The sequence below is a fragment of the Larus michahellis genome, chromosome 10 (genome assembly GCF_964199755.1).
Source record: "Larus michahellis chromosome 10, bLarMic1.1, whole genome shotgun sequence".
NCBI classification, from domain to species: Eukaryota; Metazoa; Chordata; class Aves; order Charadriiformes; family Laridae; genus Larus; species Larus michahellis.
This window is the reverse complement of record NC_133905.1, coordinates 17,869,025-17,886,204: the sequence shown is the minus strand read 5'-3', so window position 1 is coordinate 17,886,204 and position 17,180 is coordinate 17,869,025. Positions and strand designations below refer to the sequence as shown.

The 17,180-nt window shown below is 38.1% G+C and overlaps 1 protein-coding gene across 17 annotated transcripts in view; it reads left to right on the top strand.

Annotated features, from left to right (window-relative positions):
- Window positions 1-17,180, top strand: part of PBRM1 (polybromo 1) — a 62,694-nt gene that overhangs the window by 28,885 nt on the left and 16,629 nt on the right. For all 17 annotated transcript variants that reach the window (XM_074602568.1, XM_074602575.1, XM_074602570.1 and 14 more), the window contains 12 exons: window positions 916-1,057; window positions 1,630-1,727; window positions 3,888-4,164; window positions 5,276-5,381; window positions 6,643-7,285; window positions 8,136-8,347; window positions 9,455-9,640; window positions 11,873-12,030; window positions 12,968-13,234; window positions 14,642-14,787; window positions 15,123-15,280; window positions 15,935-16,118. In XM_074602568.1, coding sequence (XP_074458669.1) covers window positions 916-1,057; window positions 1,630-1,727; window positions 3,888-4,164; window positions 5,276-5,381; window positions 6,643-7,285; window positions 8,136-8,347; window positions 9,455-9,640; window positions 11,873-12,030; window positions 12,968-13,234; window positions 14,642-14,787; window positions 15,123-15,280; window positions 15,935-16,118 — 2,577 coding nt within the window. The remainder of the gene's footprint in view (window positions 1-915; window positions 1,058-1,629; window positions 1,728-3,887; window positions 4,165-5,275; window positions 5,382-6,642; window positions 7,286-8,135; window positions 8,348-9,454; window positions 9,641-11,872; window positions 12,031-12,967; window positions 13,235-14,641; window positions 14,788-15,122; window positions 15,281-15,934; window positions 16,119-17,180) is intronic.

The window sequence follows — 17,180 nt, the reverse complement described above, 5'->3', positions numbered from 1 at the left end:
GGGAAGGGTTGGGACTAAAAGATATTATATTAAATTTATTTTGTGATAGTGCTTACACTCCATCAGACAGGTTCGTGTTCAGCTCCGTGCCTTAGAAACTAGGCTGGGTTTAAAGGCGGTGAGCACGTGAAAGGTGGTGGTGACCAGTGGATGTGACAGGCAAGCAGGTGAGGAAGGAGATGTGAAGGAGGATGACCGTGTTTTGTAGTTGTGATAGAGTTTGGTTTTTCTGTTGTTGCAGATTACTGTTTTCTGTTACATTTAATGAGGTATTGGAAGGTTTTAAAAAGTTGGCTAGAACTTTCACCACTTGTGCAAAGAAATACGAGAAAACAACATTAAGTTATTGGCAAATGTAGTGCACTGATTCATCTCTTCAGCATATGAAAAATAAGGGTTTTTTTGTCGTTAGTCCTTTTCACCCGAAGTGCACTTTGAGGGTAGCACAAGTCAACAACCAGGTGATTTTAAGAGAAGGCAAAAATTGGAGGGGATTAGTATGAGAGGTGCTGGGCACTTTTGAAGGTGGGTGGAACTGATGTGTGGGGAAGGCAGCGCTGGTGGCTGCGCAGAGCTCACCCGTCGCATTGACGTCGTACCCAGGCCCTACAGGTCACAGCTGAGGCGTCCTGGAGTTGTCTCAGCAGGTTGTGCTCCTGCCTCGTCTGTACCACATCTGGTCTGAGTATGAGAACAGGACTTCCGTTGGACAACTTTCAAAATCATTCTTTAAGAGGAGATATGTTTCCCTAATACAGTTACAATTGGAAGACATTACTGCAGCATCAGAAAGAGAAAGCACATTCCTGTAATTAGAGCTCTTTGGATATTGATTTATCGTAAAAATGAAGATGTTAAAGAACTGTTTTCCAATGTGTAATTGTGAAATACCTGATTGGTATTTATCTTTTGCAGAACCAAGCTGAAGAACCACGAATATGAAACTTTAGATCAGTTGGAGGCTGATCTGAATTTGATGTTCGAAAATGCCAAGCGCTACAACGTTCCCAATTCTGCCATCTATAAAAGAGTACTGAAAATGCAGCAGGTTATGCAGGTGTGTGGAGTAGAATAATCAAAAGATATATCTTCATATGTGAATTTATCTCCCTAATGAATGTTTTTCCAAAACGATTTTTAACTAGACCTGTATTTGCAGTAGCATTTTCTTGCTTAGGGGGAAGTATGAAAATGGAGGCCATCATAGAGTAATTTTTCTTCAGCACACCTGCTGCCTTCTGTGATTTCTTTTGACCACTTTTATTCTCTACCTATGACTCTTAACCCAATGAAGTTGTGAGAAAATTGATGATGTGGAGGTTTTTTAAGGTTTGCAGGTAACTGGAGGATGCTAAAACACTTCAGATTTCATGAAGTGTTCCAGCCAAGTGCTGCAGTCTGAAATGGCATTATTTTCAAATCGATTCCTCAAAAATTTTTCTGACAGTTAAAAATAATTATTCTGCTATTTTATGTCGGCCAACTTGTATTAAATAAATCACTGGAAATATTTTGACAATGATTTAGTCTCAAAACCCATGGTTGCATCTGATCTGTTCTGGTGTTTAATATTGTTCTGGAAATGTCCAGCGGTGAGTTTGGCTTCAGGTTTTTCTTCTTTTTTTTTAGGCAAAGAAGAAGGAGCTTGCTAGGAGAGACGACATTGAGGATGGGGACAGTATGATTTCTTCTGCTACATCAGATACTGGAAGCTCAAAAAGGAAAAGGTATGCACTTCTGTACTTCCTGCAGACCATGATATTGCTACATCTTTTATTTGTTTAAGAGAATATTAAACCATGGGTTTTAGCATTTGTGTAAGGATTGGTAGTTCTGAAACTTAACTTCATTAAGTGTTGGTTCAAATTAATTCAAAACTATTTCATGACTTTATTTTCCTTTTTTGCCTTATTAATTGGCAGTTGTCAACGTAACTTCAGTTCAGTAAGTGGCATGGATGCTGTAGTTGCACTGAGTTACGTAACTTTGTCAGTGGATTTCAGGATTTTTATTTATGCGGGTTTTTTTAGCCTGATGTGTAGACTGTCTTCACAGGTTGTTAGCAATTATTGCTTCTTTTCTACCACTTCTCTAATATATGACTATTCATGTGGTTTGTGTACCAATTTCAGAATATAATTAAGGTTAACACTGCAATTGAATTAAATTTTTGGAAGTTTATAGTCTTACTCTACAAATATTTTTATTTGGTGAAGTTTCCTGGCATAAATATTTTCATTTTCCATGATCTGAACTCTTGCTTGAGGAATTTTCGTCATTAATGTTGGAGGACTGCTGCTCTCCCCGTTTTGAATTTGAGCTCTTTGGTTACTTACCCGTCAGCAGCCGGGCCGACAGGGGTGTTTGAGAAATAGATAAACTGAGTATAATAGGTTGATTATTCTGGATGCTGTAATGTAAACAAAATTCACACTGATTTAAAATACACTCTTCTGGTGAGCAATAATGATGGTTTATGGAAAGCATCCTTTAACAGTGATGGCTGTTGTGTAATTGATATTAGTGATGTATTTCACTCCAACAAATGATAGTTTCTCTAGTCGGCCTCATGATATCATTTGAAGTAAGTTCCAACTTCCGACAATATTATTGCAATAGTAGCAACTGCCAGTGTAAAACTGTAATTCAGCATCTTTCTTTAGTGTTGCTTATGACCTTCAGTCTTCTGTATTTTTAGTTCTTTGTTTTGTCAAAGTGACAGCAGTTATGGGGGGAGGAAGGGAATGAAATAGAGCAACAGCAAAGATTCACTTAAGAGCAATCAAGTAAGTGCAACAATATACAGTCATAAAAAAATCTCCAGAGAGAAAATGTTAACATGGATTTAGGAGGTGGTACGGTCTAGGGATGCTAAGGAGAAGAAAAGTAGTGGAATAGTAAGACAGACCATAGTACCAAATAAAGACTGGGAAGGAGCAAATTGCAAAAATCATTAGTTTTGTGATCTTCACATTCAAAGAGAACTACTAACCTAATCAGGCAAGTGAAACTGTCATCAGTGTCCTTTTAACCCTATGTTTCTTTTGATCACCTTGTGCAAGAGAATACTGAAATGCTTAAAAGAAAAAAAATCTGTCAGGCCTTGTCATTTAAGAACAGTAAAAGAGAAAAAGTTGTGTTCATAGGTAAGAGAAATCAAAACGATTTTATTTTCTTCGTGCCTGAAGAGAACCTGAAAATGCTTTTGATATTGTCTGTTCAATAGTTGTTATCAGTTTCACTTGCTGAATGGTAGGAAGTAAAAGAAGATTGCAAATGCTGCTGATGGCAGAAGTGAAGCACTAAGAGGAATTCCAAAATGCTGCAGAAAAAGGAAACGAGGCAGAATTCATCCCATTGGGAAAATAATAGTGACACAGAAGAAAGTTGTTTGAATGTCCCTTTTTATGTATCAGATGCATGACCTGAATCTTGAGTATTGTCAGGCCTTTTACTGTTTCGGCTTTGGTTTTGCTTTACTTACTTCCATTGAACCAAATGTTAAAACTTGGAAACATGTTAAAATGTGGAATTTGGAAGCACATCTCTGTTCTGGCATTGCTCCTTTTGACCTTTGCATTTAGAAAACTAGTTATTTGTTCTATTCTGTAGAACACTGAAACTCAAGGTGAATGAGAAAAAAATTGTATCTTAAAGTTGGCTTCCTGTTTATTTAGCAGACTGCTTGTTATGGTGCTGTCCTTATTTGCAAATGGACCTGCATTTCTAGTACACTTAATGGTGAACTTCTTGGGTGTGTGTTTAGGTGGTTGTGGTTGTTTTCTCATGATAGAGGATAATGTCATTTTGATATTAGTGTTGGAAGTGAGGAAAACAGCCCCTGACATTTATTCTTTTCCTTTTTATTCTTCTACTTAACCTAACAGTAAAAAGAATATACGAAAGCAACGAATGAAGATCTTATACAACGCAGTTCTGGAAGCTCGAGAATCAGGCACAGGCAGACGGCTCTGTGATCTGTTTATGGTTAAGCCATCCAAAAAGGACTATCCAGACTATTATAAAATTATCTTGGAGCCAATGGACTTGAAAATGATAGAACACAACATTCGCAATGATAAGTACGTAGGGGAAGAAGCCATGATTGAAGACATGAAGCTCATGTTCCGAAATGCAAGGCATTATAATGAGGAAGGCTCCCAGGTACTGTTTTGATTCTGCAGTCACGCTTACCTCTCTGCCTCTTTGCAGACATATAAGTTATGGTTGGATGATTTAGCTTTGATTATTATTCTCATTGTTTATAATAATTGCTTCCTGAACTAAAATAGAAATATGACTTTTTCTCTCTGCTGAAGTTTTAAATTCTGTCTTTGTCTGTAGTTGTATAAACACGAAATGCAACACGCTCCTTTGCGAAGGTTAAACTTATTTCCTGTTAGCTAAACTTGTTCCTCTGCTACAAAGGACATCAGCTGAATGTTTCCTAATATGTTTTAAAAAAATAAGCTGGTTACTAAATTTTCATTAATCATTCTCAGTTAATCATGTGAAGGTATTTGCACAGTGAATGGCCATCAATATGTGATTTGGAGCTTGGAACCTCTGAGAAGGGATGTTTTAAGCTTGAAAGAAACCAGCTTTGTTTTCATGGAAGTAGAGAGTATGGAAAATCAGACAAGAAGACCTGACTTGTTTAGCCTAGCAAAAGGAGTCTGGAAGGAATAAGGTTTTCACTTAGCAATATATTGTAGGGTGTTTCTGTGTTTCTATATCGTGATGTTTCTCAGCCATCAAGCACGATGTTGTGGAACAAAGTGGTGGTAAGAAACCTCCAGCTATTTCTAATGAGGAACTTGGTCAGCTGCTGTACAGGGCTTTATGATGAGGTTGCATTCACCAGGATTGGATTTGAAGACCCAGGGGGACTGTTTTAGTCCTGTGTACCTTGATGGAATCACAGTAGTTCAGGAGATCTTTCATTGCTCAGCAGGATGATTTGATGAGGAAGTTGATGAGACAACTGCACCTCACCACTTTGTAGTCTTTGGAATAGAAATGCAGCTTAATTGGATAATTTATTCAATATTTATATCTCCCTGATTTAGATGGTGTTCATCAATTCTGCTTATCTTTGTAAGTCTATTGAAGGTGTAAGTTTGAGAAATAAGCCTTCTTTTTAATCAAGTGTTTGGTTTTGCATTCAGCTTTTTCAAACTAGCATTTAAATGTTTCTTGGGGGCTAGTTCTGAACCAGTCTAAACACAGTAAACCTTGTTTTGTTTTGTTTTTTGATTACTTTACTGATTAATAGGTATACAATGATGCCCATATGCTGGAAAAGATCCTTAAAGAAAAAAGGAAAGAACTGGGGCCCTTAGCTGAAGATGATGATGTTGCATCCCCTAAACTAAAGCTAAGTAAGGCAACCTCGTACATTGCTATGCCTCATTTCAACACCTATGAAAACCCAACAATAGAGATTAAGAGATCTTCGGTTTAGCCAAGAAGACATGATCTACAAATTCACACTGACATGCAAAATAGAATTTTATTCTCAAAATCATGACAGCAATGAAGTGTTTGTGTGTGCATATAATAAAATCTAGTTGTTGCATATCGCATTTTCTAAGGAAAGTAACTTAGAGTGAAGAAAGAAAACTTGGGAATGGTTGGCCTTTAGTCATGTGCTGTTATCCAAATGCTGCATTATGGGCTCAGTAACACTTCATTAACATGCTTAATGTATGCTGCTGGCATTGCTTACAAGTAAGGTGCTTCTCAAACTGAGTAAAGCTCTTAATTTCCCTGGTTAAATGTCTGGGATTTCCACAGAATGATAAAAGAAATGTGAGCTTTATTTGGAAAATTATTGAAAGCCATGGAAAACACAGAAGTGAAATTTCCAACAATGTCTGTTCCTAGAGCTGTTGCCCTTAGAAACTGCATTTGCTACTGCTCAGACCTTATGTCCCCTTATTATGTGTTCAGAACTTAACAAACTGAGAAGGATAAAATTGCACAGAAGGGCCTAAAGTACAGGCACACAGCCCTCTTGAAAATAGAATTGTGCAGCTCTGAGGTAAGGGACAGGTGGTAGAGAATTCACAGAGTCTGTGCAGTACAGTAACAGAGATCCTGAATTAACCATAAAGCTCTGATTGCTAGTCCCATGGGAGGCCTTATTTTACATTTTACCTGTAATAATCTTCTCTAATTTGGCATAAACCTGTCGTAAAGGAATCTGATAATATTTAGAACGCTTAATTTTAGTGGTAGCAAAAGCCCCGTGATGACTGGATTTTTAATGGCTCTAGAGAGAAATTCATGTACAACTAGTAAGACCAAATTGAATTTAGAGAAGTTATTAATAACACTAGGTAGGAAATGATGTTTTCCATGCGTAAGTCTGAAGAGACCTTTCGGTGGACTACATAGAAACATATGATTCTGTGTTTGCCAAAAGATAACATTAAAAAAAACCCTATTCTTACTATTATGAAAAATAAAAGAGCTGCAACTTGGAATGGGCTCCATGTTGTGAGTCTTCTGCTCATACCATGAAGTGGTTCTTCAGTAAGCAATTCTGCAATGGAAAGGAGATGGACAAAGAAGTGTGCAAGCTCTGTTTTTGTAATGATTTTTTTTTCTTTTTTTTTCTTTTTTTTTTTTTCTGCTTAGGTAGAAAAAGTGGCATTTCTCCTAAAAAATCAAAATACATGACTCCAATGCAACAGAAATTGAATGAGGTGTACGAAGCGGTTAAGAATTACACGGATAAACGAGGCAGGCGACTGAGTGCCATCTTCTTGAGGCTGCCATCTCGGTCTGAACTTCCTGACTATTATGTGACCATTAAAAAGCCCGTTGACATGGAAAAGATCAGAAGTCATATGATGGCAAATAAATACCAGGATATTGATTCCATGGTAGAGGACTTTGTAATGATGTTCAATAATGCTTGCACATACAACGAACCAGAATCTTTGATTTATAAAGATGCCCTGGTCCTGCATAAAGTTTTGCTTGAAACTCGGAGAGAAATAGAAGGAGATGAGGATTCTCATGTGCCCAATGTCACTTTGCTAATTCAGGAACTTATCCATAACCTTTTTGTATCTGTTATGAGCCACCAGGATGATGAGGGCAGATGCTACAGCGACTCCTTAGCTGAGATTCCTGCTGTTGATCCCAACTTCCCAAATAAACCTCCTCTGACTTTTGATATTATCCGAAAAAATGTTGAAAATAATCGCTACAGAAGATTGGACTTGTTCCAGGAGAATATGTTTGAGGTACTGGAGAGGGCAAGGAGAATGAACAGGTGAGCAAAGCCATATTTTTCAGGTATTCTTTATCTTATTGCATGAGTTTTGCGATAAGAGAAAGGTTGAAGGCTTTCTAAAGTGTTTGCTTTCCTTGATATGGGTCTTTAGAAAACTAAATCTCAAAAGCTTTATCAGGTCTTCAGTAGAATGTATGCTTTCTTTTATAAACAAGGAGATAATTTTGATCTTAATCTTCCAAAGGCTCATGTCGTGAAAACCAGGTTTGTGCTAACTTTCAAATTGAAAAAATGAAGGGGAGAAGCTGTTCACTAACCGCTTGACTAGTGGATTACTCTTTTGGAGCAATCACAGTTTTATGAGTTATGGTAATACTGTGCAAAAACTATGAACACTTGCAACTTTTTTCAGTGTTTTACTTGAATTAGGTAGAGTACTTGGGGATGTACAAGTGAGATCTTGACTCTGAAGGAGAGGAGGTAAAAATGTTATTAAAACATCTTCTAACAGGAGTATGGGTAATTAAAATAAGTCAGTTATGTTAATAATAATGTTATTACTTAAGTTTTCAGAAGTTAACAGATAGAGGTCCAGTGTCAAGTAGTTTTAGTTGCAGCCAGTTACCTTTGATTTTTCTGGTATTTCAGGACTGGTGTATACAAAAATACTGTTTTAGGTAAACTGTAACACAAACTGCCAGCAGAGTAGCAGGTGGAGCATGACTCGCCAGTGTCTGCTGCTGCTTGTTACGAGTGATCACAGAAATCTGTTGGTAGAATGAAGTTTTAGTTTTATCACTAAGTGTGGTGATTGATGCGTGTGTGTTTAGGATGCTGTTTGACTCTGCACAAACTATGTGTCTGCCCTGTTGTATGTATTTTTGTACAGGACTGATTCAGAGATTTACGAGGATGCGGTTGAACTTCAGCAGTTCTTTATTAAAATTCGAGATGAACTTTGTAAGAATGGAGAGATTCTTCTGTCACCTGCTCTCAGCTATACCACCAAGCATCTTCACAACGATGTAGAAAAGGAAAAGAAGGAAAAGCTGCCCAAAGAAATAGAGGAGGATAAGCTCAAAAGAGAGGAGGAGAAGAGAGGTAGCTCCTTTTAAGATTACTTTTAATTAATTTTAAATGTATTAATTGAAAAATATACCTGTGCATATGATGTATGCTCTGCTGTTCCTGCAGCTTTGCCTACTGAAGGGACCTTAATAATCTGGTTGTCCACCAAAGGTGGGGATTTGAAAGTTATGAGAGGTTTATTTTATTTTGATCCTTGGCAGCCATGCCAGATGGCTTTAAGAAGGAGATTAGGTACACACTAACCTTATGTAAACTCTTTAATCAGAACACATTGGGGTACCAGTAGTCTTACTTCAGGGACACTATGAAAGAAAACAATATTTTTTTACTATACCTTTCTGCTGATAATTAACATAGCAGTAACTGTTCCAATTGACCTTTTAGGCATTTCCTTTTTGACAAATGCTGTTTTCTTGATGTGCTGATGGTGTTGGCTATGATCATGCTTTTAATGCTGCTAAAGAAACGGTATTTAAGTAAGCCTTTTGTGTTTCTCACTTGGCTACTGCGAGTGTGAAGAAGAATGGGCTTACACTCTTTTCTAGGGTAAGGAACCTGTTGTGAAGGTTCTTTGTACTTCACAGTTCCTGGCTGTTACTGTCCATATAATTGTTGTGGAGCATGTCTAGGGGAATGAATTAAGCTTTCTAATTGCTCCGTCGCACAGGTGGGAGCAGAGCTGTTAGCTCTTTGTCCTTGAATTGTAACATGGTTCATCTTCCCACATAGTACTCATGTCAGGGGCAGTAAAGTCTGGTTGCTCTGACCAGGCTCGATATTATGAGGGAACAACAGCTGTGATGCCCTTTTTCTGTCTTCCTTTGAGAGCTAGCCTTCTGAAGGCTTCTGACCTCAGTGCTGTCTTTGAGTTCCTCTTCACTCACTGGGAGGGCTCAATAATATTCAACTGAAGAAGGGAAACCCAACCTTCAGCAGCACCAGGAGCAGAAAGGCTAGCGGCATAAAACACACTTAAACCCTTCCTTCTCGCTGGAGGGATGCATCGGGTATCATGTGGCACGTTCTGCACTCAGCAAGGGATGAGGGAATTCATATCAGCAATTGGCTAATGTGGAAATGTGGCATTACTAACATCTGTTTTTCCCTTCTTGAAATAAGAAGCTGAAAAGAGTGAAGATTCTTCTGGATCAGCTGGGCTGTCAAGCTTGCATCGGACCTACAGCCAGGATTGCAGCTTCAAGAACAGCATGTACCATGTAGGAGATTATGTGTACGTGGAGCCTGCTGAAGCCAACTTGCAACCTCACATAGTCTGTATTGAGAGGCTGTGGGAAGATTCAGCCGGTAAGGATGTCTTTGCTGTAGGAAAACAATATGGCAAAACTTCTTATTATTACTATTTAACACTGCGAACTTGAGCTTTTTCTGTATAGATGGTAGTTATTTTATTTGTAGAAGTGTGTGTAGACTGGTGAGTATGTTTCTTGTTTCTGAATTGCTTTGTTCCAAAGAATATTACAAATATAAAGTTCTTCAATCAGCACATGCTTTTTTATTGTTCGTCTCCACTTGCCCTCAAATTGTAAGCATCCCAGAGAACAGGCTCTTCAAAGTGCCATGAGCTCCTTGTAATTTAGGCGCAGAAGAACACATGGAGTTTTTCTGTGCTGAGAAATCTGAACTAAAGTTGGGCATGTTTAACTGCAAATGTTCCACAGAACAGCTCAGTTTGAGAACTTGCCTTTGTTAAATTTCAGAATTGAGTTGAATCTTGCATTTCTTAGGCCAAATCAAGCCATAACAAGTACTATTTTGTTTTTTCTCATCAGTGATGCCCTCTGTTTGCAGCAGATACTTCACTTAAGTGTAAGGAAGGCTAGAGATACGGCCAGAGTATCAGATAAGCACGGTGCACTCTCAGCAATCCTGGAAACTACAGTTGCTGAGAACTACAGTGGGGTATAGTTGAGTTAAGCACCTTGGTTGCACTTTCTTTTAAAGGGATGGAATGGATGTGTTACAAGGACAGATTTAAAAGACTGTGACTCTTAAATTTGGAGATGAGAAATGTAAGCCAGGTTATAATTAAGGTTTGCCAAATCATGTAGTGGGTAGAAGAGGTGAATGCAGAAATACTAGTTAACAAATCTCACAGTACTAGAATTGGAAGGCACTCATTGATACTAATTTAGACCTTACAGCAGCCTTCCAGTACCTGAAGAGGGCTTACAGGAAGGATGGGGAGGGACTTTTTATCAGGGAGTGTAATGATAGGACAAGGGGTAACAGCCTCAAACTGAAAGAGGGTAGATTTAGTTTGGATATCAGGAATAAATTCTCTTCTGTGAGGGTGGTGAGGCACTGGAACAGGTTGCCCAGGGAGGTTGTGGATGCCCCATCCCTGGAAGTGTTCAAGGCAAGGCTGGATGAGGCTTTGAGCAGCCTGGTCTAGTGGGAGGTGTCCCTGCCCATGGCAGCGGGTTGGAACTAGATGATCTTTAAGGTTCCTTCCAACCCAAATCATTCTATGATTCTAATAGATTAAAACGTGAAAGCGTTTGGCTTTTTAATACAGTGGTTAGTGAACGCTTGTGGAGATAGATTATATCAGCAGGTTCAAAAATGGGTAAGACAAGTCCATGTGCAACAGGTCTAAACTAAATAATAAAGGGAATAACCAGCAAATAATGGCCAGGTAAAGAGAATAGCTCTTTAACACTCCCAATGCAATGGCTGTAGGAGTGGAATGAGTTACGGAGAGTGGCCAAGATCAAATGTGTTCTCCTAATAGCCCATCATGTTCACTCGGATGGATGCATTGTATTTGGGTAGATGGACCATAGGCCAGTTGGTTGTTTCTTATGTTTGTCTGTCATGGAGAAAGTGAATAGCACTTTTTAATCTGGTTCAGTCTACAGATTACAGATTTTCTTTGATTTAGAACAGTAGTACATATTTGTAACAACATCCAGAGAGATTGTGGGGTTGAAGAATGTCTCCTTCTCTGGAGATATTCAAAACCTGCCTGGATGCGTTTCTGTCAAACCTGCTCTAGACGAACCTGCTTTGGCGGGGGGTTGGACTAATGATCTCCAAAAGTCCCTTCCAACCCCTGCAGTTCTGTGGTTCTGTAACCTCTTTATAAATCATTGTTAACAATTTGAATTTGTCACAGGATAACATGGAAGAAATACTTCTTAAAAAACTTGAAGCCAGTTATCCAAGGTTCTTCAAATAATCAGGTGATTGTTGTGTAGACTTTGACACAATTTCAAGGCCTGAAAGTCAAGATTTATTAATAAGAACTGTTTCCTCCTTCATTTTCCTGAGTCAGATTTAATTAGGGAAAAAACAATTGTGAGGCTTTTTAAGCAACCGTATTTTTCTTACCTGAAACAACTAAGGAATCTTGTCTTGGTTTAGAACAGTTTACTCTCAGTATAAATGACTGCGTGGCTATTTGATTGATACATCAATCTAGAGTTGTTTTTTCTTGATCATGCACTAGAGAATATGCAATTTACGTCTTTTTCTCTTTCTTTCTCCCTTCTCTTTTTTGTTTCTTTTTTTTTAAAGGAGAGAAATGGCTCTACGGGTGTTGGTTTTATCGACCTAATGAAACGTTTCATCTTGCAACACGAAAATTCTTGGAAAAAGAAGTTTTTAAAAGTGACTATTACAATAAAGTTCCTGTTAGCAAAATTTTAGGCAAATGTGTTGTCATGTTTGTCAAGGTGAGAGACTATTCATACGTATCTGTTAAGCAAATAATATGCTCTCTGCTATTTTCTCGAAGAGCTGTAGGCATTCTAACACGGAGACATTCTACTAATACTTAAATAAAATCGGACTTGCTCCTGAGGACTGTTTGTATTCTTCGTTTTCTTCATGAGATACATAATTCATCCAAGTGATGATGTTTCCTGGTGCTGGTTGGTCTGTAGAATCATATGCTTATTAGATAATTAACTAGCTGATTTTTAGAGCATGTAGTAGAGAAATTGCAGGTAGCTTCTTGAAGGTTCCCATAAAAGGATGTAGATTTAGGTTTGGTAGAGAGGGAGACTTGAATGGCTTGGTAAGAGGATCAATTCTTTTCACCTCTGTCTCAAATTTGATTCCACATCATCCTTGTGCTGAGGATTTTTGGCTTGTTTGCAGCACCCCAACCCATCTCAGCCGGTTTTTTGAAGGTAGTGTGTTTGTACGGAACAAAGTGCTACAGCTGCTGAGTACATGAATGGGTATCACGGTCACATATCAATGAGCATGGAGCTTACTCCTTCCTTTCCCCAAAACCTGGTGGTTGTGTCCTTTTTCCAAGTCAAAGCTCAGAAATCTTGTAAAGGTGGTTTTAGGCTGCAGGTCTTGTAGTTGTTAATGTACCGGTTTGGTAAATGAATAAAACCAGACTTTTCTTACATGACAACCTGTACTGAATTTAGCTGCTTCTCTAAGCGTGGGATTTCTTCTTGTTTGCTTTTAATTTTTAGTATAATTTGGATGTCAAACTGGAAGAAAAGAACTCAGCAGAAAGGCTTTATTAGTCTAAAAATGTTTCTGATAGAAACGTAGAAAAAAATCAGGAAGCATGAGAGGGTGTTCGCTGTGTGTCTATAGGGTATGTGCGTGTGTTGCTGGAAGATTTCATATTTTGTCTTTAATCTGCAGGAATATTTTAAATTGTGTCCTGAAAACTTCAGAGATGAGGATGTCTATGTCTGTGAGTCACGTTATTCTGCGAAGACAAAATCTTTTAAAAAGATTAAACTGTGGACTATGCCTGTAAGCTCTGTAAGGTTTGTCCCGCGAGACGTGCCCCTGCCTGTGGTCCGTGTTGCTTCTGTGTTTGCTAATACAGACAAAGTAGATGAGGAGAAACACGCTGAAACATTGGAGGACAGTAAGGTGGGAGAAAGTATCCTTCATCTTGAAAAGGTATGTAAGATAAAAAGTGGAACATCGATTTTGTTTGTCAGATAAAGAATGACAAAATGTGACCCCTCGTGATTTCTGTTTCACAGCATCCAGACACAATAAAATGTAAATAAATATGTTTCTGTTATAAATTGTTATACACATTTGTAAATAAATACAAACAAAACATAGACTAAATAGAAAATAAACTGTGTACATATTTGCTAGATTCTACAAATGCTTTCTTGTGATCATGTGAAGGGGCTGTTTGTTTTTTTTTAAAAAAACTTCTGAAAAGAAAATTACACTTTTACTTTAAAGCTCTTGCCTTAAGCCTAAAGAGTCGGTAGAACTAAAAGTCTAATTTTAGTTCATGGCAATGCTGAAGTGTTTTATTATGTAGTATTTCAGTAAAATAGTCAGTAGCTAGGCAGCAGTAAACGATGCGTAATATTCTGCTGTTTGTGATGTATTTATGGTTGATAACTGAACAGTTTATTGTTGAAATGCTTAAGAATATTTCTGTGCAACATACTGGGTAAAATGTTTTGTTTTGTTGTATTTAGAGTTATAAAAGCAATAAATTTAAATACGTGTATTAAATTGAATTAAATTTATCTAAAATAAAGTTAGAACCATAAAAAAAATGAACTTGGAGTCATAAAATAAATGCGCTTTACATTGAATTCTCTAACAGAAGCTCAGAACAGAATACCCAGCACACTCATTGTCAGCTTTAAGCAGACACTTAGTATATATTGTATTTATTCATTCATGACATAAGAAGGGTTTATTTCTACTGAGAGAATGAAAATTTGTAGGGTCTGTTCTTTGCACACCTTGGGGAGATAGCTTGTGTATTCATTGGCTTTCTGAAATCCTGGACTAAAAGGTCAAAAATGAGGCACAATGTGAGTTTTGACTAAAAAGTAAAAAATTAAATAGGGCAAATGGTATGAATTTGCAAGCAATACATGGAGTGCTCATGTCATTGTGTATGAGAGTTGAATCATTAAATTTCTATGTATGTTAACTTGGCCATATACTCAATATGTATGACTTAATATACTCTTAAGCAAATTATTATGCTTTAAAACAAACCATCAAAATTTGCTGACAAGGTTTGGCTTGGCCGGTTAACCTTGAACCAGTAGAACAAAAAAGGTCCTGCAAATTACTGTTCTGGCAAAATTACAGCTTTGTGAAATAGGGAACCTCGCTGCATACATGGAGGGTATCTTTAGCTTTTGCGATTTTATTTTTAAATTTCAAGGCCTCTCACTTTTGCGTGTACGGTTCTGTTTAGTGTTTACCTATTATTGGGAACGTAAAGATAGAGCAAAGTCTTTTACTTGCACCTAGTATCTTTTCATATATGTGTTTGGTTTTCCTCCTTCCACAAGTTTCTAAATGCATATTCTTCTGCAGGACAAAGAAGATGTTCCGGTAGAAATGTCCAATGGGGAACCTGGTTGCCATTACTTTGAACAGCTCTGCTACAATGATATGTGGCTTAAGGTTGGGGACTGCGTCTTCATAAAATCACATGGGTTAGTGCGACCTCGGGTAGGAAGGTAGGTGCAACTTCTTTATTTGCAGTTTCTGTCTATAAAACTAACTAGGATAAAAGACAGGCTTGTTGCAAGAAAGTGCAGAAGAGGATGGGAAAAAATATTCTGAATGACGCTAATGTTACAAGCTCTTAATAGGCTGAGGTAGACACTTAGCCACTGAATAAAAAGGTGGTAGAGCTGTACAGTTGGAATAGCCTGTTCTCCTGTACTTGTTTTTCAGTGACAGTCTTCCTGAGCAACCTAGTACGTCCAGCTACGTCTCATTTACGTCCTAAAGCATCTCATTTAGGAGGGATGGCCTTTCATTTATGTCAGTGGTTTGGTTTTCTTTCCAGAATTGAAAAGATGTGGGTGCGAGATGGAGCCGCGTATTTCTTTGGTCCAATCTTTATACATCCTGAAGAAACTGAACATGAACCAACTAAAATGTTCTACAAGAAGGAAGTGTTCTTGAGTAACTTGGAGGAGACCTGTCCAATGACTTGCATTTTGGGTAATTATTAACAACTTTGCATCCAATGGGCACTCTTTCTTTTCCTATACAATCTGAAGTGATTTATAGCTATGTGCAGGTTTGATTCCAAGTATTTTTTTTTTCAATTGACTGGGGGGGGAGAGATTATTCAGTCCATTTCTAATATGCATTCCTGTCACAAGAACTTTCACTATAAGGAAGCTTTCTTACAATAAGGGAATTACACATATGATATCAAAGTAAACATTTTCTGCAGCCAGAGAACAGAAAACTCCATTATTCTCGCTTATTAATGTAATTAATTCCAGTATGTGTTACTGGGAAAGTCAGTCCAGAAGGAAGTTGATATTTGGTTTGTTGCATAAGATGATGATTATGTACTTTGTTTTGTAGTTATGATGCTGTGCTAAATATAGTTAGTGATCGTGGGGTTTTGTTGTTTTGCAGCTTTTCTTGTTCTTTAAAAAAATCCCAAAGCTGAGTGAAGTTCATCTAGGTTTCTCATGGGTGGCGTTATTTAATAGGGATATTGATTGGTGTATTTTCCATAGTTGGGGCAAATATTGTGAATCTTCCAGACTTATGACACTGGCAAAAACTTGAATTTCAACACTTTCTGTTAAATCCCTGCAAGTGTGGCTGCCTTCTTACCCAGCTCTTTCATTTCTGCAGGAAAGTGTGCCGTTCTCTCCTTCAAAGACTTCCTCTCCTGCAGACCAACAGAAATCTCTGAAAATGATGTTTTTCTTTGTGAGAGCCGCTACAATGAAAGCGACAAACAAATGAAGAAATTTAAAGGGCTGAAGAGGTTTTCACTCTCTGCAAAAGTTGTAGATGACGAAATATACTATTTTAGGTAAAAACGTGGTGGGAATGCGAGGGTGACCTGAGCACTCTTCTGTGTTGTGGGAGATGGACCCTGGTGGGCAGCTAAGCCCCCACCCAGCCGCTCGATCACTTGCCCACAGCAGGATGAGGGAGAGAACTGGAAGGGCAAAAGGAAGAAAAACTCATGGCTCAGGATAAAGACAGTTTAATAAGTGAAACAAAGATGCACATGCAAACAAAGCAGAATAAGGAATTTATTCGCCTACTTACCATCGTCAGGCAGATGTTTGGCTGTTTCCTGGAAAGCAGGACCTTGGCATGTGTAATGTTTACTTGAAAGACGAATGCCATAAACCTACACATCCTCCCTTCTTCCTCCTTTCCCCCAGCTTTCATTGCTGAGCACAATGGCATGTCACAGGGGTACGGAATATCGCTTTGGTCAGCTTGGGTCAGCTGTCCTGGTCGTCTCCCCTCCCAGCTCCTTGCCCAACCCCAGCCTACTTGCTGGGGGGCAGAGTGGGAAAAAGAAAAGGCCTTGATGATGCGTCAACACTGTTCAGCAATAACTACAACATCAATGTGTTATCAACGCTGTTGTGGTCATAAATCCAAAACACAGCACCTTACAGGCTACTGTGCAGAAAATCAACTCCATCCCAGCCAGACCCAGTACATAGATAAAAGTCATAGTGGTAGTAGAAGATGAACTTTGACTAGTCGCACTTTTGGAAAGAAATCTAGATAACACCAGTCTTTTCATGGTTTTAATACCAATGGATGTTTTCTTTTTCTTTTCCCAACTTTAGTAAAAGTCATTACATTTTCTGATTGGTAAATTCTTTTGGATGTCATTACAATACTTAAGTCGTCATTATGGGTAACAAATAGCTTTCCAGTTGGTGGACATTGATATTAATAAAAATATTAAGTTCTAACTTAAGTAAAATGTAAAATCTAAGGAATATGTGGTGTTAACTGCATTCTACTGCAGAAATGAAGTACTTGCTGCATTGAAGTCCCCTTCTAACTCACAAAAAATAAAAAAACCCCAGCCTTCAAACAAGTGATTGAAATGAAACGCTGTCCG